The sequence below is a fragment of the Rhinopithecus roxellana genome, chromosome 16 (genome assembly GCF_007565055.1).
Source record: "Rhinopithecus roxellana isolate Shanxi Qingling chromosome 16, ASM756505v1, whole genome shotgun sequence".
Taxonomy (NCBI): Eukaryota; Metazoa; Chordata; class Mammalia; order Primates; family Cercopithecidae; genus Rhinopithecus; species Rhinopithecus roxellana.
The window spans coordinates 112,143,458-112,167,818 of NC_044564.1; the positions used below are offsets into that span (position 1 = coordinate 112,143,458).

The 24,361-nt window shown below is 39.3% G+C and overlaps 1 protein-coding gene across 3 annotated transcripts in view; it reads left to right on the plus strand.

The window, feature by feature from the left end:
- Positions 1 to 24,361, plus strand: part of MUSK (muscle associated receptor tyrosine kinase) — a 133,655-nt gene that overhangs the window by 78,399 nt on the left and 30,895 nt on the right. For all 3 annotated transcript variants that reach the window (XM_010365567.2, XM_010365566.2, XM_010365568.2), the window contains 2 exons: positions 9,069 to 9,228; positions 23,342 to 23,348. In XM_010365567.2, the coding sequence (XP_010363869.1) occupies positions 9,069 to 9,228; positions 23,342 to 23,348 (167 nt within the window). The remainder of the gene's footprint in view (positions 1 to 9,068; positions 9,229 to 23,341; positions 23,349 to 24,361) is intronic.

Here is a 24,361-nt window from a genome sequence, read left to right on the forward strand (position 1 = left end):
CCGTTCTCAGGGATATTTCAGGTTAACTTTCACGTAAGAAAAAATTGCAGTTGGCTTCTTACCTCATGCTCACTCATTCTTCTGCCTGCTATTTATGACCCCAAAAGGGTTGGGTGGGAGGTAGGGAGGAGCAATAACTGGTGCAGGAGAGCTCTAATTCAACTGACACACTTGTAAGTTGGCTTTATACCTTCTGTGCCTGCCAGCTATTTAAAACTGACTCTTACCCTCATAGACATATTCATGATTCTTCAGAAATCAGGGAACATTAAGATGATAGCAGTGATACATTTTCCTCAGGCCAGCCATTTTTGGCCACATTAGCAAGTCCCCAGTCTGCTAGTTGATAGAAAGTCTCTCTGTGTTGGGGTCTAATCAGTTCCCCAGAAAGTCATCTTGGGAGGATTGAAAATGACTCCCAATCAGATCTTCTGTACAACCTTTTTATTGACAAACTCTGGAAGCCCAGACTGCTAGACTCTCTCTCTTCTTTGTTCCTTCCATTGGAGCTGCCAGACAGTCTTTAGATTTTGCAGGTGAGAATTACATACTTGTCTACTGTGTCTCCAAATTGCAAGGGTGTTGGAGTCCCCAAGATCACATTCATGTTTGATGATTCATTAGAAGGACTCACAGATTTTAGAAAAGCTGTTATACTTATGATTATGGTTTATTGCAGGAAGATGATACAGATTAAAATCAGCACAGAGGAATCAGTTTTCCTCTTCTAGTGAAGTTGCACGGATAGCACTTCATTCTCCCAGCAGCAATGTGTGACATCATGCATGAAGTACTGTCAACCAAGGAGGCTCACCCTAACCTTGGTGTCCAGAGTTTTTACTGGAGCTCAGTTACATAGACGTGAAGTGCTTACATAACTAGTCTTAGCTAGTTTCCAGCCCCTTTAAAGGTCAAACTAATACAACGTGGCCTAGGATCCCAAGTATTCACTATCATTCACATTACTATCATAAACTATCTGGCATTGCCCAAAATCTCAGATATACAAAGATACTCTTAGTACACAGGATATTCCAAGGGTCAGAGGTCATCTCTCAGGAGCCAGTCAAAGGCCAGAACTTTCTTTGGGGGTTTGAGCACCTCGAGTCCACTGCGTTAGCCCTTCAAGTTTTTACTGCACAGCAGTAAAACACATATATAACTCTCCAGGTGGTCCCATGGAGGATACTTTTATGCCTTAAGGAGATGGGTGTATGTCCAACCCAGTCCTTTGGGTGGACTGAGAATGGCTTTCAATATGACTAAACAACCCAAACCTTGATAACTCATCTAACTGATGGCTATTTTCAGTTTTCGTTTCCTCCAGGATAGGCTATCCAACTTTTTGGTATCTTGGCTGTAGTGAACATATATTATCATATTACAATATTTTAATGGTACCATTTGGAGGTCAAAGAAGTGTCCCAAATCGGGACACTTTAATATCCACATCATCCCAAATTGTGTTTAATACAAGCATCACAACAAGAAAATGGGGGACTTCTTCTTAAAGAAGGCAAAACCTTATGGTATAATTCAAATGATATTAAATATAATTTCTACCCAATCCAAGGCACATTCCTTCAGGGACTTGAACTATTTCATATTTTCCTGACTTTCTCTTCTCTAGGATTATATTAGTATGTTATGGCTGCCATAATAGAATCCCACAGATTGGGTGTCTTAAACAACAGAATTCTTTTTCCTACGGTTCTAATGGCTGGAAGCCCAAAGTCAAGGTGCTCTCAGGTTGGTTTCTGGTAAGGCCTCTCTTCCTGGCTTGCAGATGGCTTCACATGGTTATCTCCCTGTATTCTCACAGGGCTTTCTCTCCTTGTGTGTGCACTTCTGGTGTCTCTGTGCCTACAATGATGAGCACCAGAAATCCCAGAATGATTTTTTCATAACACAATTCTTATTCCTAGTTTTTATTCCTCTCTTTTGTAGATCATCATAAGGTTTCCTCCTCTAAATTAAATAACAGTGACTAAAACTAAGGCAAATACTCTGGAACTAAACAAAAAATAAAAAAACAGATAGCCTTAAACCAGGAAGTTATCCCGTCACTAGGGCTTGGCATAATGTAGGCTTTAGAAGAATTTCGCGGCATGAAAGAATAGTAACCCCGAGGCATCTCCATGTAACACGTGAATTTGTATACCGCTTTTAAATAAAGTTAAACAACTTACAGTTTCAGAAAGATAGAAGGGAAGAGTGTTCAGAAGACTGGGAGTGAAGTTTCGCAGACCTGAACCCTTATTCAAAGGCGTCTCGACATGGATAACCTCGAGAACATTAAGCTAAGTGAAATAAGCCAGATACTAAAAGGCAAATACCAAATGATCTCACTTATATGTGGAATCTAAGAGTTGAACTCATAGAAGCACAGAATAGAATAGTGGCTGTCAGTGATGGGAGGATGGAGAGATGATCATCAAAGGGTACAAAGTTTCAGCCATGCAAGATGAATAAGTACTGGAGATGTAATGTACAATATGGGGACTACAGTTAACAACACTGTATTGCACAATTGAAATTTGCTAAGAGGGTAGATCCTAAGTGTTCTCAAACACACACACAAAGGTAACCATGTGAGGTGATAGTTCACTAGCTTGATTGCAGTGATCATTTCATAATATATATGTATACCAAAACATCACCTTGTTCGCCTTAAATATGTACAATTTCTGTTTGTGAGTTATATCACCAATAACCTAAAAAATTAAAAGTCTAATTTTTTTTTTTTTAAAAAGGAGTCTCAAAGAATAATACTTTGCTCTTTACTTGCACCTGGCCCTACCATTGTCCCTCTAAAGCAGGGTGCGCTAAGATTGATTGGCTGCAGCCCTGAAAGTTGAGAACTAGGACACAAGACAAGAAAGGGAAGAAGGGGATGGGAGAGAAGGATGTGGAGAACAAAATGTGTTAATGTGTGAAATTTTAGTTCGATGTTGTAAAACAGGAAAACGAAACAAAACAAATTCTATGACTAACCCAATAACAAAGAATGTCTTATGGCAATGGCACCCTCCAAGGCGTAGAATTCATTTATTATTGTCATTTTCACTACTGTTTTCGCTGAAGTTTCTTTTCTGTTACTTGAACAAAATCATTTTTCTCGTAATTTTTAATAAAATTGTTCCATTTTATCTGTCTATCCTACATCCCTTCAAAGACAGTACATAAGCAAATGAACATGCTTTTCCAGCTTGTAACTTGAGGCATGGTAGAATGAGAATTAGATGGGGAGCTGGAAGACTGGGGTTGTAAATGCCCCTCTTTAGTTAATGTGATTTTGGGGTCCATTTACCACTCAGACACTGATTTTCTCATATCTACACTAACACAGATGTCAGATGACTGTCAAAGATGATCTCTAATGGTATAATTAGAGACATCAGGGCTAATGTTCTCTAATTTTGTCCAGTTACAATAAAGTAACTTGGAGTCCCTGTTCTTTACCTCACTAAGAACATTTCAAGTGTCATTTAAAATTTGATTCTTGTTTGTCAATGTGTTTTTTGGCTCTTCTGTGGAAACTGCTACAGTCTTAAGCCTGTCAAGGGAGTATAAAGACATCCTAAGAAAATTGGAAGACTGGACCGGGCGTGGTAGCTCACTCCTATAATCCCAGCACTTTGGGGGCCGAGGTGGGAGGATTATGATGAGGTCAGGAGATCAAGACCATCCTGGCTAACACGGTGAAAACCTCATATCTACTAAAAATACAAAAAAATTAGCCAGGGGTGGTGGCATGTTCCTGTAGTCCCAGCTACTTGGGAGGCTGAGGCAGGAGAATCACTTGAATCCGGGAGGCAGAGATTGCAGTGAGCCAAAATCACGCCATTGCACTCCAGTCTGGACAAGAGAGCAAGACTCCATCTCAAAAAGTAAATAAATAAAATCAAATTGGGAGACTGACAATATAACTTCACTAATTTGTCTATGTAAAAAATAGTAATAAAGAAAATGGAAAAGTGTATACTTTTTAAGTTTCCAGTATTCTCAAAAGACTCATATGAGGTTAGAACTGGAAGTTAAATGATTATTCTCTGTCGAAGTTCAGGAATAACAAGAGTAGGATAGTTTAAGATAGGTGCGGCCTTATTGAGACCCAAACTTATTCATTCAACATGTGACTCACAAAAAGTGAAAGGCAAAATAGATTTATCACCTCAGATTCTAAAACAGGAATAAAACAAACAAAATGACTTTCATCCAGGAAGAAAGCAAAAGTACATCCGCAGTTCTTACGGTCAGAGAGTGTGTGCTGCCCTTAGAGCCAAGTTTAGTTCTTGGTAATTCTACCCAAGTCTAAAAGGAAATCAAGATGACTGTCCACATTGACACAAATCACAGGACATGAAGGCAATGTCAGGCATTTCAGGTTGTAAAAGTAGCAAACCAGAAATCCCATGGAGGAAAACACAGAGAATCCTATAGTCCTGATACCATGTTTGGTGAACTGAACAAAGACGAACGCGGAGCTGGGAGATATTTGGCACAGAATAAAACAGAGTTTGAATTGCGGCTCTTCACTCACTACAAGTTAGTAAACTAATGCCATAGCACGCTACTCAGTACAATGGGTACTCTGAAAGAAGCGAGTGCTCTCTTTCTTCCCTGCTGTGAACCTGCCAGTAAACCAAAACCCTAAACAGTTAGAGCCAAAGAGCAAGAGAAAGTCCAGCAACGTGTCCCAGAGTGATTAGAAACTGTCTTGCTTTCCTCCTATGGAAATACCAAGCATTTTTTTGTGGAAATCTGAATTCACAGATGAAATTCAGAGTAAATAGTAATATTCCTTTTGTTTTACAATCTTGGAAATAGTGGTTGGCATGGAGGGAGCAGAGCTTGCTTTTTAAAAAGAAAATTATTTGTATTTTTATAACCAGATTTATTTAAAGTTATACCAGTAATATATCTCTGTTATTTTGGCTTGCAACTAATATAGAAAAATTTCATGTCCCTCTTGCTTTGTCCAATAAATATAATTTCTAAAATATTTCAGAAGTTGAATAATTTTACTTATTAGAAGAATTCTATAAAATAAACAGCCAAATCACCTAGGTTGTCTTTTAGAATTTTCTTAAAGGGAGCCTTATCTATATTTAGACATATTTTTAAGAGGCAGTAGTTTTGGTTAAAAATACATGACCTGTGAAATCCTTTTATCTTACTACCTGTGTAAACCAAAATAATTACATGTAACAAGTCTTATGTGGAATAATTCAGCAGCCAGTTTGAAAGAGGCTAATATTTCTGGCTATGTTAATCAGAAGAACTATGGAAATGTCTCTTGGTTTATTATCCCTTTTTCTATGATTCATAAACAGACATTATTACAACTGCATAAACATGAACCCTACTGGGCCACATTCTTTTTTTTTTTTTTTTTTTTTTTTTCCCAAGATGGAGTCTTGCTCTGTCACCAGGCTGGAGTGCAGTGGCACCATCTCAGCTCACTGCAACCTCCGGCTCCTGGGTTCAAGCGATTCTCCTGCCTCAGCGTCTCGAGTAGTTAGAACTACAGGCAGGTGCTGCTAAGTCCAGCTAATTTTTTGTATTTTTGGTAGAGACGGGGTTTCACCATGGTAGCCAAGATGGTCTTGATCTCCTAACCTTGTGATCTGCCCGCCTTGGTCTTCCAAAGTGCTGGGATTACAGGCATGAGCCACCGCACCCTGCTGGGCCACATTCTAACAGTTCCACAGGGTATTCCCAGCCAGCTGGAACTATCTGCAAGACAGGGCCATTGAGGCCAGAATACCTTTCAGAGGTCTTCGCTAGCTAAGGTCAAATCATAAAATTATCAGATTATCCATAGCTGGGGGTAGATTCTCTCAAGACAGCATTAGTAATATATTAATGATACATTAAGAAGTAGTCCACGGGTCTATAACTGCTCTATCACCTTCAAAGAGTTTTTACACACATTATGTCAGGTACGAATTATTATGCCTATTTAATAGAGCTTCCTATCCTACTGCTTCTTTTTAGAAAAAAAAGTTTTATTATGATTCTTATTATATACATTTAAGGTGTAAAACATGATGTTTAGATAAACATATACCGTGACATGATTACTATAGTCAAGCAAATTAACAGGTCCATCTCCTCACATAGTTATGGCTAACTCAGAAAGAGAGAACATCACACCCAGAGCAGGGAGCTGTTTTTCCAGCTCCCTCAGGTCCATATGCCTGAGTGACTTGGAGAAAATAATGTATTTCCTGTAACTACCAGACATAGTCACCTCAATTAAGTACTCTGTTTTGCTTAGGCATACCTTGGTAAAAGCTCACAGTACTAATCTGGACTCACCCCTTTGATTTTTGAAACCTGAGGCACGAAAAAATATCAAAATGGAGGGCAGAGGGATTTGTTTTTATTTTCAGATCATCAAAAATACTAAACTGTTGATCAGAATGATCCATTAAGAAAGAAAAACAAACTCAAACTATGACTAACAGGGCCTGCTGTGCGTGAGTCACAAACTGAATCAAGCAAGGCCTCTGGAAGCAGGGGGGAAAGCATTCAGGAGCCACTTCGTACTCCGGCATGAACCTCCTAATATGTTGGTCTCTTTGCTGAACTATTTCAACACCTGGATGAAGTCCAGAAGCAGAGAGGTCAGGCAGCTTAAAAACTGCTTCTCTTTCCTACTAAGGATGTTTTCAGTGACCTTGAGGAGGTGTTTAAGAATGACTTTCTTAGGTGTGAACATGAAAACAGTGGGACTTAGGGCAACATTTGGGGAGATTTCTTGCTTCAAAGTTGTCTCTGAGGCATTGCGCATTCCTGCTTCTTGCAGGAGGGAACTATCTTTGCAAAGGATTTTGCAAACTGCTCTGCTTTTGCTTATCTAAACTGGAAAGAGATATAAACAAAATAAAAATACAAAATAACAAAAAGTCTGTTGATTGAGCATAGAGGCTTGGGGTCTTTAGCATTTTTTTCTCATTATTGCTTTGTATTAAAATTCAGTCAAGTCCAAATATTTTCAGTCCCCTTGATCTAACTTGGATACTCATATAATGAGACATTCCACTCCTGATAAATATGATAATGATGAGTTTAGTTTCAATTCCAACTGAGTACATGTCTCTTAAAAATATTTTTCTCTTCACTTTGTAAATTTCTCATAGAGTCTAGGTTGCTTATCTGGGGAAAATGCCTCAATACTTGATCTGATCTGGAAAGATTCCCAGTTAAGGTAAATTGATACTCACATAAGCCAGTTTTTATCATAAGAATTGAGACCAGCAGTGAAGGTAAAGAATAAAAAGCTAGTTTGACAAACGTTCACTGCGTAGGATAGCTACACAGTGCATGGTGCCAGGGATAGCCAGCCACCTGGCAGCTAGGAAGAAAGCTGGCCTTACCTCAGAGCTTTCTTCTTCCTGGCTAGTCAAACTGTGAAAATCCTCTCTCATGCAATGCAATAAAATAATTGGCTCCAAAATGTCTCATTCTCAGTCTCATTCCCTAATATTGGACAGAAGAATCTCTTTCAGCCAAGCAGCCACGCTCAGGCCAACATAGGATGTACCTCCACTCCTTTAAGATAAAGTCAAGGCATAACACCAGCTGATTCCTTAATTGTCATTTCACTCCAGTGTCCCTCAAATTGGCATCATGTTTCTCTCTTCTAAGTAGTGTTAATTAAAGATTAGTTATTGAAAAAGTGGTACTGTGCTCAAGAAAATGAAAAAAGAACCACCATTTAAAAAAATGCCACCACCTTAACAATGACATTTGTCAGATACATATTTTGTTCATGGTTGGTTGATTTGTTAAGGTAATTGTTACTCCTGTTTTCTAATGACTTCTCATTTGTTCTCTCTTCTAGGACTAGGGAAGGCACTGTAACATAATGATTAAAAGCATAGGCTTTGGTGTCAGACACACTAGGATGCAAATTCTAACTATGCAACCTTGTAAAATGTGCCAGGCAGCTATCTTTCCTATGGAGCTGAAGTAATGTTGACTAATATATATGCATTTGTATAAATTAAGCTGTTAATTGTGTGTCAATATTGCATTGATATGTTGGCTCTTTAAGGACATTTGATTTTCTGGTTTAAGTAGTACCTCCTGCATGAACCTCCTAACGTGTTGGTCTCTTTGCTGAACTATTTCAACACCTGGATGAAGTCCAGGAGGAGGGAGGTCAGGCAGTTTAAAAACTGCTTCTCTTTCCTACTAAGGATGTTTTCAGTGACCTTGAGGTATTATATATGTATTATGTATGTCATGCCTCGAAGACAGACTTGGCTTCACAACCATTTTTCTTGATAACCATCCACCTATCTGACATGCATTTATGGGGAACTGAACAGGAGTTATGAAAATAAGTCCTCAAGTCTGCAACCTCTCATACTTAACTGTCATCTGCAGGACATTGAAGACATATATTGGAGGATCCACACTGTATATCATTCATACCTTGTATTGGTTATCTATGGCTGTATAACAAATCAGCCGAAAGCTTAGTGACTTAAACCAATAGCTATTAGTGCTCACAAGTCTGTGGTTCAACTGGCTGGTTTTGCTGATTTGGTTTTGCTTCTAGGCAGGACTGCCTGATCTTGGCTGGTCAAGTTCCTGTGATTGACAGGTTGAAAGGGTGCTAGTTGGTTTAGAATAGCCTTATGCATACTTTGGATGGTTGTTGTTGGTTCCCACCTGAGGCAGTGGGGATAAACGGGCCATGTGTGTTTCATCTTATAGCATGCTGGCTCTTGCTTGTTTATAGCCCCAGGTTCCATAAACAGAGAGCAAGCCACAATGTGCAAGAACTTTAGTTTCTGCTTATTCATTCTAAAATACATCACAAGGCTAATCTAGATTCAAATTATGGAGAAAAATGCTACTTCTTGAGGGAAGAGCTACAAAGTCACATTGCAAGGGCATGGGCATAGGGAGGGAAAATCTTTTGGCTATTTTTGCAGTGTACCACATGCACTTGATCATAATCTTAATGCTTTTCCCTTCAAATCTACTGACGTACTATAGTAGGAAATCCTTGACTGAGTTCTATCTTTTATTTTCCTTTACTCCATCAGGTTTCTTCTGGGTCCATTCAAGAGAGTGTGAAAGACCGAGTGATTGACTCAAGACTGCAGCTGTTTATCACCAAGCCAGGACTCTACACATGCATAGCTACCAATAAGCATGGGGAGAAGTTCAGTACTGCCAAGGCTGCAGCCACCATCAGCATAGCAGGTAGGATGCCCCTTTACATTTGCATTGTTTCAGGAGAGGGGAGAGTTGATACTATTCTACAATATCCAGCATTGGAGAAAATCTCCCTTTTCTTTTATCTCTTATTTCAGTTGCATTTGGGCTATTTCCTCCTCCATGGGGATACTCCAGAGGTAACCTAGATATGGATTTTGGCAGATTTGCTGCCTGAAAAACTAAATCCTCAATACCTGCCCAAGTGATAGGTAACAGCTTCCAGGAACTCACTTTTTCCTTCCTTCCTTTCTTTCCATTTTTCTTATCTTTTTTCCTTTTCTCCATTTCTCTTTCCTTCCTGCCTTCCTCCTTCACCCCTTCCCTCCCTCCCTCCCTAACTTCCTTCCTTCCTTCCTCCCTCCCTCCCTTTCTTCCCTTCCTTCCCTTCGTCCTCTCCCTTCCTTCCTCCCTCCCTCCTTTTCTCCCTCCTTTCCTCCCTCCCTCCCTTCCTTCCTCCCTCTTCCCTTCCCTCCCTCCCTCTTTTCCTTTTCTTTCTTTAATTTCCTTTCCTTTTCCCCACTCTTCATTTTCTCTCTTGGTTGATCAAACTTTCCAAAGCTCTCATGGAAAAAGTTGGCAGACTTTCAACATGGTCATGCCAATTTCTACATGGCTATTTTTTGCGGGCATTTTTACCTATGAGCATGATCCTTGTGGTCTTTCCCTTTCCTGCTTCAGCAAGCCACAGCAGGACTTACAGGTGTTTTCAAGAAAAAGGCTGACACACGGATTTCTAGGATATTTGTGTTGAGTTCTAAAGGTTTATTTTTAAAATGTAAATGTCCCAAAGGCTTCTGAGAACATTTATAGAATACCTAGAGATGGAAATAATCCCTGTATCAGGAAATGCCAGGCATATTAGATTCATAGCGTGCCTATGGCTCAAGGGTCAGGAGAGAGGTGCTTGGCCTGACATATAAGGCAAGCATGGATAGAGCTTGTGCCTAGGGCCAACTCCCCACAGCCTGCTGTTTCTTATTACAGTACCACCTCTTTGATCTGATGGGGAACTTTCCATTAATGTCTGTGATTTGTAATATGAGGTGAATAAAAGCCACAGATAAATGATAAGGAGCACTGGACAAAGCTGGCCCTCTGGGACATGCCTGTGAAGGAAAAGGAAGACTTCAAAATTAAGGCTCCCTCTCCTTTCTCCCCCAGTGATATCTCTGCCTACCATGTCTTCAGACATCATTTCAGTTATTCTAGCATTTCCACAGATGTGAAATTATTTCTCCCAGAAAATGAAAAGTCTTCTAAAAGTAAATTCAACTCAATTTAACAAATAATAATATCATATAATTAGTAATAGTAAAATAATATGATATAAATAGTAATAAGAATTACTATTTACATAGCACTTTGCTGTTTATAAAGCACTTTTACATGCATTTATTGAATACTCTAGATGACACCCATTGTGCTGGGTAGAGTAAGAGATGAAAAGTTAATTTAAAAATAGGTCCTGCCTTCCAGGGACTCTAAATCTAGAAGGAAGTCAGTTAGTCACATATATTATGGCACAGACTGTATTCGATTGCAGAAGCATACACAAAATACAACATCAGAACAAGAGAGAGAGGGTGTCAGGGAATCCTTGGAAAAAAGGTATCATTGGAGCAGAAGATGTGGATATGAGATAACTAGGTTGAAGTCAAACCTTTCAAACCTGTTCAGAAAACAGCAAATCAGTGATCAAGGCTAGACCATGAAAGAGACAGCAGGGAGGTGGAAAATGGAAACAAAAGTTGAAACATGAGCTCTAGCCAGGTTATGAAGAGCCTGCATAGGTCAAGTATATTATTTCATTGATGAGAAGTCATTTAATGATTTAGAAGAAATAAGCGTAATAGTCAGATATATCCTCTAGCAAATTAACAGATGCTGAGGTGTCAGGAGGTTGGGAAGTGTGGCAAGGGGTCAGGAGGCTCTTCCAGGTGTCTCAAAAAGTCATGAAGGTCTGAACAGCAGCAGCAGCATTGGTTCAAAGGGAAGAGGAGAGATGCACAGGACAAATATGGATAGAAATAAGGTTTGCAAATGCTTGAAAATGGCAGTGGGCTAGAAGAATGAGTTCAGATGTGTCTGATTTTGAAAGGTGCCCAGGACAAACAATAATAAATAAACACAAAGCATATGAACAGGAGAAGGTCCAGGAGATAATAGAATACTCAAAAATGTTGATGCCTTTGAACTACCTGGAATTATTCTGGTCTCGCTGTCTTTGTTTGATTTGACATTTGATCAAGACCTACTGTTAAATAAACATATATTTATAAAAATCTCTCAATATATATTTAGAAAACATATATGTATGTGTGTATGTATGTTTATATACACAGAGAGAGAGAGAGAGAATCACATTTACATATAAATACTCAATCTAAGAAAATAAACTGATCTACTTTAATTTACCCTGCACTTTCACTGGGCAGAAGAAAAATATTAATGTTACCAATTTTAGGAGAGTTTCATTTCAGGTCATTATTCAGTCACTCAAAGATACCTCTGCCAGAGCTCTTTCTCCCTATTCTTCCTTCCTTCTCTTTCCCTAGACGGCAAAGGAGAAGAGGATTTGTATTTAGGCAGTGGTGTCTTCTGGACACCCCCTACACCACTGCTACCCCCTGGGTCTCTATTGAAGTCTGCAGCTGAGGAACTTGTGATTTTATCTCTTGGCTTGGTTAGGGCCCAGGGGATCTCCCTGGCTGGCTCAGCCTCTTTGAGACATCTTTTGGAGCAGCACAGCCCTCTGCATGTCAGCCAAATCCTTCACCATGCCCTTGTCTACACTCTGCTCTGCAACCTCAGCAGCTAGGTCTCCCTGTCTGTCCCTACTGTGGCCCTGTCACTGGCCTGCTGAATTTCAACACAGCTCCTTCAGTATTCCTCACAGGGCCTGAAGCAACTTCTAGATCACTTTCAAGGCATACAAAATTCAGGAGAGATTTGGGCTTGCTAACTCAATTCTGCTGTCTTCCCAAACTTGTCATGCTACCACTTTCACATTAATGTTGCCATCCATGTTGGAGTAAGGGATCCCTGTGGGTTTTTTCCTATATCATCCTAAATAAGAAGTTAGAAAAACTCTCTGTTTTTGGCTTTTTCCTTAATTGATCAATACACCTCTATTCTAGGATTCGGGTTCAGAAAAGGGATCTATAAAATCTATAAAATATCCAAATTTTAAATTTGCCTACCTTCCTTCTTTTCACAGCATACCAAGCGGGAAGAGCAGGTGGTCAGGAATCTCCCCCAGCCTTCAGTTCAGTAATCTTTAGAGCCGACTCATCATGAGTACAAAGGTGGTTGTGAAGGCAGTGCTGTAACCACTGAGGGGAACCTAATAAAATGGGTATATCTACTCCACACAAGGGGAGATTCATCCCATGGACACAATCTTTAAGATGCTGAGATTAAAGGGCATGATTGCCACCATGCTATATGCAGCAACATCATCTCTTCATCCCTGTCCTAGCCCAAATGAGAACCTGATCCAACTCCATAAATAGAACACCAACAGGGAAATCTGTAACCTTAAAAAATGGCATTTTCCAGTGGTAGAAAGAGCCTAAAGGTCTGAGACAGGCAGTACAGGAAGGCCATGTCCTAGGGTGTAGGGAGAGGTCATCCTAGATATCAGTAGACCAGAGTGAGGATGGGACAATCAGCAACGGCCACCTAGGAAAAATAACAGTGGGATTTGCATGGGGGAAGGGATGGTGGGAGCAATGCAAAGATTGGCATGTGGCAGCAGACAGCAGCTTGCAATCTGCTGTAGCAGCAGAGGTGAGTGCCTGTGAAGAGCAGTCATCTCTGTAGGAATAACGGTTGTATAGACTAGAACCAGTTATGACTTTTCATGAGCTTGACAATGGCAGTGTGATGGAGGTCAGCTTTAGAGTGGGGAGAAGTTGGGGACCCTGGAAGTGAGGCTTGAAGCCACTCTGGACAGGGGTATGTTTATAGTAGCTACCCAAGGAATTTGGGTAGAGGTAGAGCAGGCAGCATAAGGAGAGGGTTAACCTGTAACTGGGACCTGGGACTTAGCCCTTCTGAACCGCAAAGGCAACAATTAAATCTGACCATATGCAGAATCATAGTGCTGTACAATGTTCACTGTCAAGTAAAGAAATGAGAGTTGTTAACAATTGAAAAATGGAAAAGACTAAAAAAGTCTAGCATGGATATGATAAATGAGAAACATGTCCATTAATTAAAAAATTGCTACACATCTAGCACTATTCCTTGATATAAGACCCTTTTGTCCAATCCCTGATTTATTTATCTGGTTGATTCTCACTGGTTATTAGGGGACCTGACACTCCCAGACCTTTCCCAAAATTTCCCCAGGCAGACCTAATAAGGGTGTGTCATGAGTGTGATTGAATAAGACTTCTGATGTCCCATGAGACATCTTCCAGTTTCTCCTCCTCTTTGACCTGCTCTTGTGAGTTAGACCTGCTAGAAGCCCCATGAAGTTCCCTCGGGAATCACTGAGGAAACTACCTCCCAACCCTGGGGTGCTCTGTGGACTGATATTTTAGGGAAATGAGACTGCTTCGATGAAAAAGTGATCCTTGAAGCCTCTTTCATTTAGGGTCATCTGAAAGAAGCATGGCCTTATGCTCCCCCAGATCTCCCAGAACTCAAGTTTGGTATTTGATTTCTCCATTTCTGCTTTTGGCCCCTGTCCTCGGCATTCGAAGAGGCTGGCCGGAAGTCCAGAGCTTCAAGTCAGACATGGCGCCTCTTTGCCATTCTGGCAATGCTTCCTTAATGCCAAACTCTGCTGTCTTCATTTAGCCATCTCTACCCTCCCCTGTGTGACTAGTACCCCTAGTAGTCAAGAGCCCCCTCCATCACATTCCTCATGTTTCCCTTTGAAACTTCTACTCCGTCTGTTTATTTGTTCTTCCCAGCAGGAAAACTGGAAATGGAAAAAGCTGATCTTATGCTTATGCTTAGGATTATGTCTGATGATATTTCTAGTGTTTGAAGGATAACAAAAGAAAAGATCAGCCTTCATTTTTCCAAAACCCTTCCATGTGTCTGCCCAAATCCTTATGCATTGTTTTAGAAATGTGATATATTTCTTTCTGACTCATTTACATTTACTATTAGTCATCAAGAGGAGTCAGAAAAACTTTTGGAACCTCCCCCTATGAACCAGGAAGTTGCATTTCCCCTCCAGTCACAAATCCACAAGGCTCAAGTTGCGAAGTAAACTTGCCAGGATGCTGGGCAATTGACAAGATGCTTCTCTTTGTCATCAGAACACTAGGCCCTGTGGAAGAAAGCAAGATAGCCCATGATACCTATAGTGAGCATAGTCCCAGAACAGCTGGAGACCATCAAAATGGACACAGGGATTCAGAAGAGAAAAATACAGGCCGGGTATGGTGATTCATGCCTGTAACCCCAGCACTTTGAGAGTCCGAGGTGGGCAGATCACCTGAGGTCAGGAGTTCAAGACCAGCCTGGGCAACATGGTGAAACTCCATTTCTACTAAAAAATACAAAAATTAGCCAGGTATGGTGATGCATGCCTGTAATCCCAGCTACTTGGGAGGCTGAGGCACGAGAATCACTTGCACCTGGGAGTCGGAGGCTGTAGTGAGCTGAAATTGCATCACTGCACTCCAGCCTGAGCAATAGAGTGAGACTCCATCTCAAGAGAGAGAGAGAGAGAGAGAGAGAGAGAGAGAGAGAGAGAGAGAGAGAGAGAGAAAATACGTATTTGTATTTCCCATTCTCAATGGCACCAACAGGTCCTTCATCGGAAAGTGAGGTCCATGGTTCTGTCCATGGTTATCCAGTCTCAGAGTACAGGGATGAGCCTATGGTCACACACCCATCTAATGTAAGCCACTCCCCGTTCTACCAACAACCCCCACTTTCTATGTTGCCCTTTCTTTGAATTGACCTCGGGGTCTGAGACTTTTGGTCACTAAATTTAAAAGTCACATGAATACAGGTAGTATTATCAAAACTAAGCAGGAGGGAAAAATCTGATGTGGTAGTACTGGAGTCTCCCAAACTCCCCAGATGAACCACATGGTTTTATTTTTCTTATTTCAAAAGAGGTGATGTTTCACACTACTACAGTAAAAAAAAAAAAAAAAAAAAAAAAAAAGAACTTTGAACTCTATTTCATAATCAGTGTAGCTGATTGAATGTACTGACATGTTTGACATGTTTTGTGCTCTTTCTCATGTCTGATAGCCACACTTCTGCTTCTTCCCAATGTTGGAGACAATTCTTGAGACTTGGTAACAGAGCAGTAGCACGTAATTTGCTTTACTACTCAATGCTTCAACCATCGGTGGTAGAGAGTGCTCTTATCAACAAAACAGACACTATCCCTGGCATTCCATGCTGGCTTTGTCTGGTTTTAAATTAATTAAAGTTGTTTTGTTTTTGTTTTTAATAAAAGGGAAAAGGATAAATGGTAACAGCCAGTAGCCACACTAAATTGCTCCCAGATGTTCTGCAGTTAGGCATAAAAGGTAAGCATTCTTTTACAATCAGGCAGCTTTCTTATATTAGAACAGTTCCATGCTTCAGAAGAGAGCCAATGTTTTTACTGACTTCTAGATAATTGTAAAGATACTACAAATGTTGGTGGATATTTTAAGAATTTTTAAATACTACAAATATTGGTTAGATATTTTAATAATTTTTAAAAATTGAATTCTGAGCTTAAAGCACTTTATAGTTGCAAGGTTCTTGGACCCCTTCCTCATTTCCTAGCCACACCCCCCACCACAAAAAGAAAATAAATTATAAGTGGAGACATTTCCTATAGAAGCTCATTATCTCCTCCCAAGTACTATGGCTGGATTCTCTTTGGCATTGACTTATCTCCATGCTCTTGGAACCTCCTTCCACATTACAAAATGAGGGCTCTTTAATTTACATAACCTTGGCCCCCTTGTTTTTCAATAGATCTTTCTGCTCAGCTGCTATTAGAATCTGCCTTTGTGCTTCCAAATTATATGCCATTTTCTCTGGAGGAATTTTCAAGTATTCCAATGTTTTTCCTCTCACTATTCTATTTGCACAATGGCAGAATTGCCTTGAGATTTGGGGGCATGAAGGCACTTCTTTCCTGAGTTCAGCAGTGACATAGAGTCCTCTTCATTCTCTTCCATAGCCTTTGGTCATTTTAATTAAGAGACTCTTGCAGGCCTCTTGCCCAGTTTGCTAAAATTTAAATTCTCTACAATTTATAATTTGTAGACATCATTGGCATCATCTCTTAGATGATCAAAATATCAATCCTACAGCCCAGCCTGCCTAGCTCAGCAAAAGAGAGAGAACCTACTAGATTTTTTCAGAATGGAAATAGGTATAAAATTTATAAGATTTAGCTATTGTCCAGCAACTTATCTGGTAGCTGGAGTCCTGCAAATCTTAGACATATCTTGATATTTCCTTCATAGTCACTCCAGAGTCTGTTAGTTCTTATATATAAAGAATTTTCACAAAGAAATCCAGCTTTTCTCACTGCTAGAAGGATGTCACCTTCGGTCCCTAAGCAAAGTGACTCATTTAGGGGAGGGATAAAATTTTAGGGCTAGTATTGACTAAAACCCTATTCTGGGTCAAAAGTTTGTTTGTAAAGCCCATTGTAGACAACTTTGAATCACTCATAAATGGGAAGCGGAGAGGTAACGAAGATCTGAGGCTATATGTGTAACCAGCGTATTGAACAATTTAAACTTGACAGGTACACAGAGAAAATGTTGTCTTCTGCAACCACTGGGGACTGAGGAATTATGCTTTTTAGACTCTCCTTGCCCCTCCTGAGAGCAAATCCTTTACAAACTTTCAGGCGGATTCCATAATTTCCAGGTAATGTTTAGAGATTAAAAACCCAGACTGATCTAGTTTAAAACTCTCTTCTTATATAATTTAAACCTCATCTGCTTCACTCTCTCCACGGCCAGCCATTCTTTCATTCAGGAACATGAAGAGTAGACAAAATTAGTCTGCTACTGTTATGCACCCTTCCCTTCTTCCCTTTCCTCCTGTTCCTCTTCATCTCTGGCATATTTAAGGAGAAGAGGATTTTCAAGGAAGGGGGCAAATGTGTTTTCCTAAATGGAATACGTTTTAGTTCTTTCTCTTAATTGTTATTGCTTCTCTGACTAATAATAATAATGCTAACAATTGCAAGGTACATTCTCAGTGCCCAGTGCTTTATATATACATGAATTTATTTAATACCCACATCTCAATGAAATGGATACTTTTATTATCCCCACTTCACAGATGAGCAAACTAATGTTCAGAAAGGTGCCCAGGCTGACATAGCTAGTAAATGGCAGAACCGGTATTGAAACCCAGCTGGTGCAGCATCCAGACTTTTAATGCCTTGATGGGTTATTAATGTCTCTCTATTGCAGGCACCTGAATACTGTCTCCTAGGACATTTGGGTTCTTTGGAGGGTCCTTCAGAGGACTGTGTATTGCATAGTGCCCTGATGTGGGAGATTCTTTACTGGTTCAACCTCTCATAATCCCCAGTCCTTGATCTCAATCCCTATTGAGGTAACCTGCAATTGCTTATGACTGGGGTTCTTCGTCTGGTGTCCAGTCTTCTTGGTAACTTAGCTACCTTCATAGCATCCACTAAACACACAGGAATGTCCCATGTCCCTGCCGTCCCAATGGTGAGGAGCTCTACTCCTGGATCCTCTCTCTCTGCCCTCAGATTGTTGCAATTCTTTTTAGACAGTAATATTATTAAAAAAAAAAAAAAAAAAAAAAAAAAAAAAAGACAAAACAAACCCTTTCCTTGTCTCTGAGTCCTAGTTTCTTAATTCTTAGGAAGTTGAAAAATCACTCCATGAGATGTGTTGTTATCATTTACATCACTCAAGAACGAGAAGATTTAGGGAAATAATTCATCCCTTTCTCCTTGTATTTGCTGAGATGCCCTTCATCTTTATTTGAAGGCTGAGAACCAAAGCTATTTGGTTATAGGGCCTTCAAATTGCAACAAAGGTTGGGGTGATTGTGCCTTTTAGGAAATTCCAAGGAAAAATATCAAGTTGTGTGTGTGTGTCTGTGTGTGTGTGTGTGTTTACATATTTCCTACAATCATTTGTCTTACTTTTTGAGGGCATGTCAACTACCGATGGGGAAAAAAAAATAAATACAAGGGGGTCCATGCTGTGAGTAGTTGAAATAAAAATAGTGGTGTTTTGATGGGATGAATTCAGTATATTTATAATAGAATAATTCACCCGGAATCAACTTCTAAAACGAGTTTGCCTTAACTCATTTAACTCAATTTCAGTTAGCCTGATGACTACTGAATCTAATGTTGAAAATTTAGAATTAAAAATGAAATATTGGCTGGATGCAGTGGCTCATGCCCGTATCCCAGCACTTTGGGAGGCCGAGGTGGGTGGATAATTTAGGTCGGGAGTTTGAGACTAGCTTGGCCAACATGATGATACCCCATCTCTACTAAAAATACAAAAATTAGCCAGGCAGGGTGGCAGGTACCTGTAGTCCCAGCTACTCAGGAGGCCGAAGCAGAATAATTTCTTGAACCCCAGAGGCAAAGGTTGCAGTGAGCCAAGATTGTGCCACTGCGCTCCAGCCTGGGCAACAGAGTGAGACTCTGTCTCAAAAAAAAAAAAAAAGAAAAGAAAAGAAAAGAAAAAAGAAACATTTACCAAATAATATGGCTGAGTATTTATGACTTGTTTTTGTATTGCTAATACTTTATCACATATAGGGAATCATAAGATTGTTATATATTGTTGTAACTGTCTTTTTCTGTTTCACTCATTTTGAACACTTGCATTATTCTTCAGCCAATTTGTCAAAAAAGTCTATTTCTTTACAATTTTGAATTTCTGCTAAAAATATTTAGTGAAATAAAATTTATTCCATTAAAAAATGAACCTTTTGATTATTATTGCCTCCTTGCTACTTTCCTTTATTGTAAGAGTCTATGAACTCTACGTGTGTATGGGTATATATATATATATACCCACACACATACATATGTATGCATTAACCAAATTAGCATACTCTCAGAGCTCATTTCTGTTTAGTGAGGTATTTGTATTTTAAAAGAATAAAGAAAAGTGGGTCCCTCTTTTGATCACCATTCCATGTTATTTATCAGGATATCTAATTGATAAAGATTTTGTTTTGTTTTGAGACAGAGTCTCTCTCTGCCTCCCAAGTTGGAGTGAAGTGGTGTGTGATCTCGGCCCATTGCAACCTTTGCCTGAGCTCAAATGATCCTCCTGCCATAGCCTCCCAAGTAGCTGGGTGTGTGCCATCATGCTCAGCTAATTTTTGTATTTTTTGTAAAGAAGGAGTTTCACCATGTTGCTCAGACTGGTCTTAAATTCCCTGGCTCAAATGATCCTCCTGCCTGGGTCTCCCAAAGTGCTGGAATTACAGGCATGAGCCACCATGCCTAGCCTTAATTGATAAAGTTTTAAAATGTAAAATGATGCATCATTTCCAAAGGAACTTGTTGTAAGAATCATAAAATTTTGAAAAACACTTTTCAAAATGCCACTGGAGTGTCAACAAATTAACACCATCTGTGACGACTTTTTCCATTCTGTCAAAACCTGATAAAGCTCTACTGAAGTAAAGAAATTGGTTTCACAGAGCCAACATCATACTGAATGGGCAAAAGCTGGAAGTATTCCCCTTGAAAACCAGAATAAGACAAGGATGCCCACTCTCACCCCTCCTATTCAACATAGTACTAGAAGCCCTGGCCACAGCAATCAGACAAGAGAAAGAAAGAAAAGGCATCCAAATAGGAAGAGGGGAAGTCAAAGTATTCCTGTTTGCAGATAACATGATTCTGTGTCTAGAAATCCCATAGTCTCTGCCCAAAAGCTCCTTGAACTGTTAAGTAACATCAGCAAAGTTTCAGGGTACAAAATTAATGTACAAAAATCAGTAAATTCCTATATACCAACAATCGCCAAGCCAAATCAGAAACACAATCCCTTTCACAATTGCTACAAAAGAATAAATACTTAGGAATACAGCTAACCAGGGTGGTGAAAGATCTCTGCAATAAGAATTACAAAACGCTGCTCAGTGTGCCCAAAGAAATGTATAGATTCAGTGCTATTGCTATCAAACAACCAATTACATTCTTCACAGAGCTAGAAAAAAAAAAACTATTCTAAAATTCATGTAGAATCAAAGAAGGGCCCAAACAGCCAAGGTAACCCTAAGAAAAAAGAACAAAGCTGGAGGAATCACGGTATCTGACTTCAAACTATGCTACAGGGCTACAGTAACCAAAACAGCATGGTACTGGTACAAAAACAGACACATAGACCACTGGAAGAGAATAGAGAGCCCAGAAATAAAACCACACACTTACAACCATCTAGACTTAGGCAAAGCTGGCAAAAACAAGCAATGGGGAAAGAATCCCTATTTAATAAATGGTGCTGTGATAGCTGGCTAGCCATATGTAGAAGATTGAAACCGGATCCCTTCCCTACACCACATACAAAAATCAACTCAAGATGGATTATAGACCTAAATGTAAAACCTAAAATGGTAAACCTGAAAGATAACATAGGAAATAACATTTTGGACATAGGAACTGGCAAAGATTTCATGACAAAAATGCCAAAAGCAATTGCAGCAAAAGCAAAATCTGACAAATGGAACTTGATTAAACTTAAGAGCTTCTGCATAGCAAAAGAAACTATCAACAGACTAAACAGGCAACTTACAGAATGGGAGAAAATATTTACAAACCATACACCTGACAAAGGTCTAGTATTCAGGATCTACAAGAAACTTACACATACAAGCACAAAAACAACCTCATTTAAAAGTGAGCAAATGACATAAACCCACTTTTGAAAAGAAGACATACATGCAGCCAACAAGCATATGAAAAAATGCTCAATATCACTAATCATTAGAGAAATGCAAATCAAAACCACAATGAGATACCATGTCACTCCAGCTATTATTAAAAAGTCAAAAAATAACAGATGCTGTTCAAGACCAGCCTGGACGACATGGCAAAACCTCATCTCTACTAGAAATCCAAAAGTTAGCCAGGTGTGGTAGCACGTGCCTGTAATCTCAGCTACGTGGGAGGCTGAGGCAGGAAAATCACTCAAACCTGGGAGGCGGAGGCTGCAGTGAGCCAAGATCACACCACTGCACTGCATTCTCTCCTGGGCAACACAGTGAGACTCCGCCTCAAAAGAAATAAAAAATAAAAAAATAACAGATACTGGTGTGGTTGCTGAGAAAAGGGAACTCTTATACACTGCTGGTGGTGGCGTAAATTAGTTCAACCACTGCGGAAAGCAGGGTGGTAAGTCCTAAGACAACTAAAAACAGAACCACCATTCAACCCAGCACTCCCACTACTGAGTATATATCCAAAGGAATATAAATCAGTCTACCATAAAGACACATGTGTGCAAATGTTCATTGCAGCAACATTCATAATAGCAAAGATGTGGAATCAACCTAAATGCCTATCAATGACAGATTGGACAAAGAAAATGTGGCACATATACACCATGGAATACTATGGAATACTATGTGGTCATAAAAAATAATAAGATTATGTCCTTTGTAGGAACATGTATGGAACTGGATGCCACTATCCTTAGCAAACTAATGCAGGAACAGAAAACTAAATACTGCATATTCCCACTTATAAATGGGAGAACACATGGACAGAAAGAGGGGAACAACAGACACTGGGATCTACCTGAGGGTAGAGGGTTGGAGAAAGGAGAGGATTAGAAAAAAATAGAACAACTTTCGGGCACTATGCTTAGTACCCGGGTGATGAAATAATCTATACACCAAACTCCAGAGGCACAAGTTTACCTACATAACAAACCTGAATATGTACCCCCGAACCTAAAATCAAAGTTACAATATTCTTCAGGATCATTGAATAAAAAGCCCATAGAGATTCAATAAAGTCATACACTGAAAGTTATAAAAACCTTGTAGTCACCAACCCTCACAAATCTAAAAGAGAATGATCAGAAATACAAGCTCATTGTATTTTAAGAAGATTGACCTCTCAGAGAAATTCATGTTAGAGCCCTTAAAAATCCCCCCAAAAATGACACCCAAATGGATCTAAAGCCTTCAAAAAGAAGTCAGACCTCAACATTAGGAGAAATTTTAATATGGCAAATTGATTTTAGACAAAGCACATGTTTTACTGTTTACTTTCATAATGAAGGTTAAGATGACAGGATGAAGTAATCATAAAGCACTTGGTAAAGAGTGTGAAGTTTTTAATTTACAAGAAAGAAAATGGAATAATTCAGAAATGCTGGTTATATCACACCCTTGCCAGGATTCTCATGCCTTGGGAGAGTCTAAGTTGGGGCTGTTTGTCCTGGGAATCACATACCACCAGAGGACAGGCATAGTCTCCTCAGAGACCTGAGTTTTTACATCCGTGAGCATAGGCAGCTACATAATTTGCAGGGCTAGGTGTTCAAAAAACAGTAAGGATTTCAAGGTAGTGACAGCAGAACATTAAATTAAGCCCGAGGCCCTTCTGAGTGCAGATGCCGTGCAGCTACCCAGGTCACACACCCCACCCCTGAGGCAGCCAGGTCTATGAGACCAACCATTGCCTACTTTCTACTTTCTCTTCTACCCTCTCTCCTCTACATCTTCTTTTCTTTTCTCCTTCTCCTTCTTCTTTTTCTTTTTCTTTTTTTTCCCTCTAGGTCTACTTTATGCATCTTCTCTGTTAACCTCCACATCTTGCTTTCTTAGTGTAAAGTCCCTGGGTAGCTAATGGAGGGAAATTCTGAGCTTAGATATTCCCTTGGTGGATGTTACCCATGATTGACTCAGTTTGAAAAGAACACGTTTCCTAAAGATACTCAATATTTTCTTAATTTCCTCCAAGTCTGCCCATTAATGCAGCAGCTGGCCTCCTAGCAGAAGCAGAGAACTTTTCAGAAACTGAGAGATCAGTAGTATCAAAACAATCTCTTTCAAAGCATAAGATGAAAATGTACTAATGTTCTTTCTTTTCCCCTTTAATTTGACTTCCTGTGGGAACTTCCTTTCCTGTTAATAGAATGGAGGTAAGAAACTTATTGTACCAATGTTTCCAATGTTTTGTTTTGTAGGGATTTCATTTGTTTTTGTTTGTGAGAGGGTCTTGTTGTGTTGCCTAGGCTGGAGTGCAGTGGAATGTGTTTTGTTTTTGTTATTTGACATGCCATTTATTGAGTATTTACTATTTGCTGAGCACTGTAACATTTTAGAAACTTTCTAATTTCTAATCCTTTTAGTAAGTATGATGAAGTTAAAGACAGGTAACCTCTACTGAATACTTACTATGGATCAGGCACTGTGCTGAGCTTCACATGCATTATTTAAATTTATCTTCAAGACATCCCCATGGAATAGGTATTATTGTTATCTCTATTTTACAGAATAAAAAAACCTAAGACAGTTTATTTGAACTGGAGAATTCAAGTGGCTTACACAGCTAGTAAATGATAAAGTTAGAAATGGAACCCAGAACTCCAAACTCTCCCTCATAACTCTATCCTATATATAAGAAGGTATCGCTTGCAATGTAACCTTTTACAACTTACAGTGTTTTATTTGCAGTACTTTTAAAACTGATTTCATAAAACTCTATGGGATGTAATTAATTTAAAGACAGCATTCTTAGCACATAGGCTATGTTTAAAAACAGGCAGCAGGATACAAAATTTGGGTTAGACAGCAAAAATAAGTTCAAGAGATTTAGAGTACAATACAGTGACTATCATTAATAACAATGTATTGTATTCTTGACAATCACTGAGAATGGATTTTAAGTGTTCTCATCATGAGAAAATGGTAAGTATGTGAGGTAATACATTTGTTAATTAGATCAATTTAGTCATCCCACAATGTGTACATGTTTTAAAACGTGGTAAAACATGTTTAATACATGTGGTACACAACAAAAAAAATAGTTTTTTTGTTTAACTAAAAACACTTTTTAAAGAAAGTTTTGCTGTTAGAAAAATCTTAAGAAATACCATTTGGATGTATATATTGCATCCAAAAAAACCAGTGAAAGTCATGATACCCATTATAT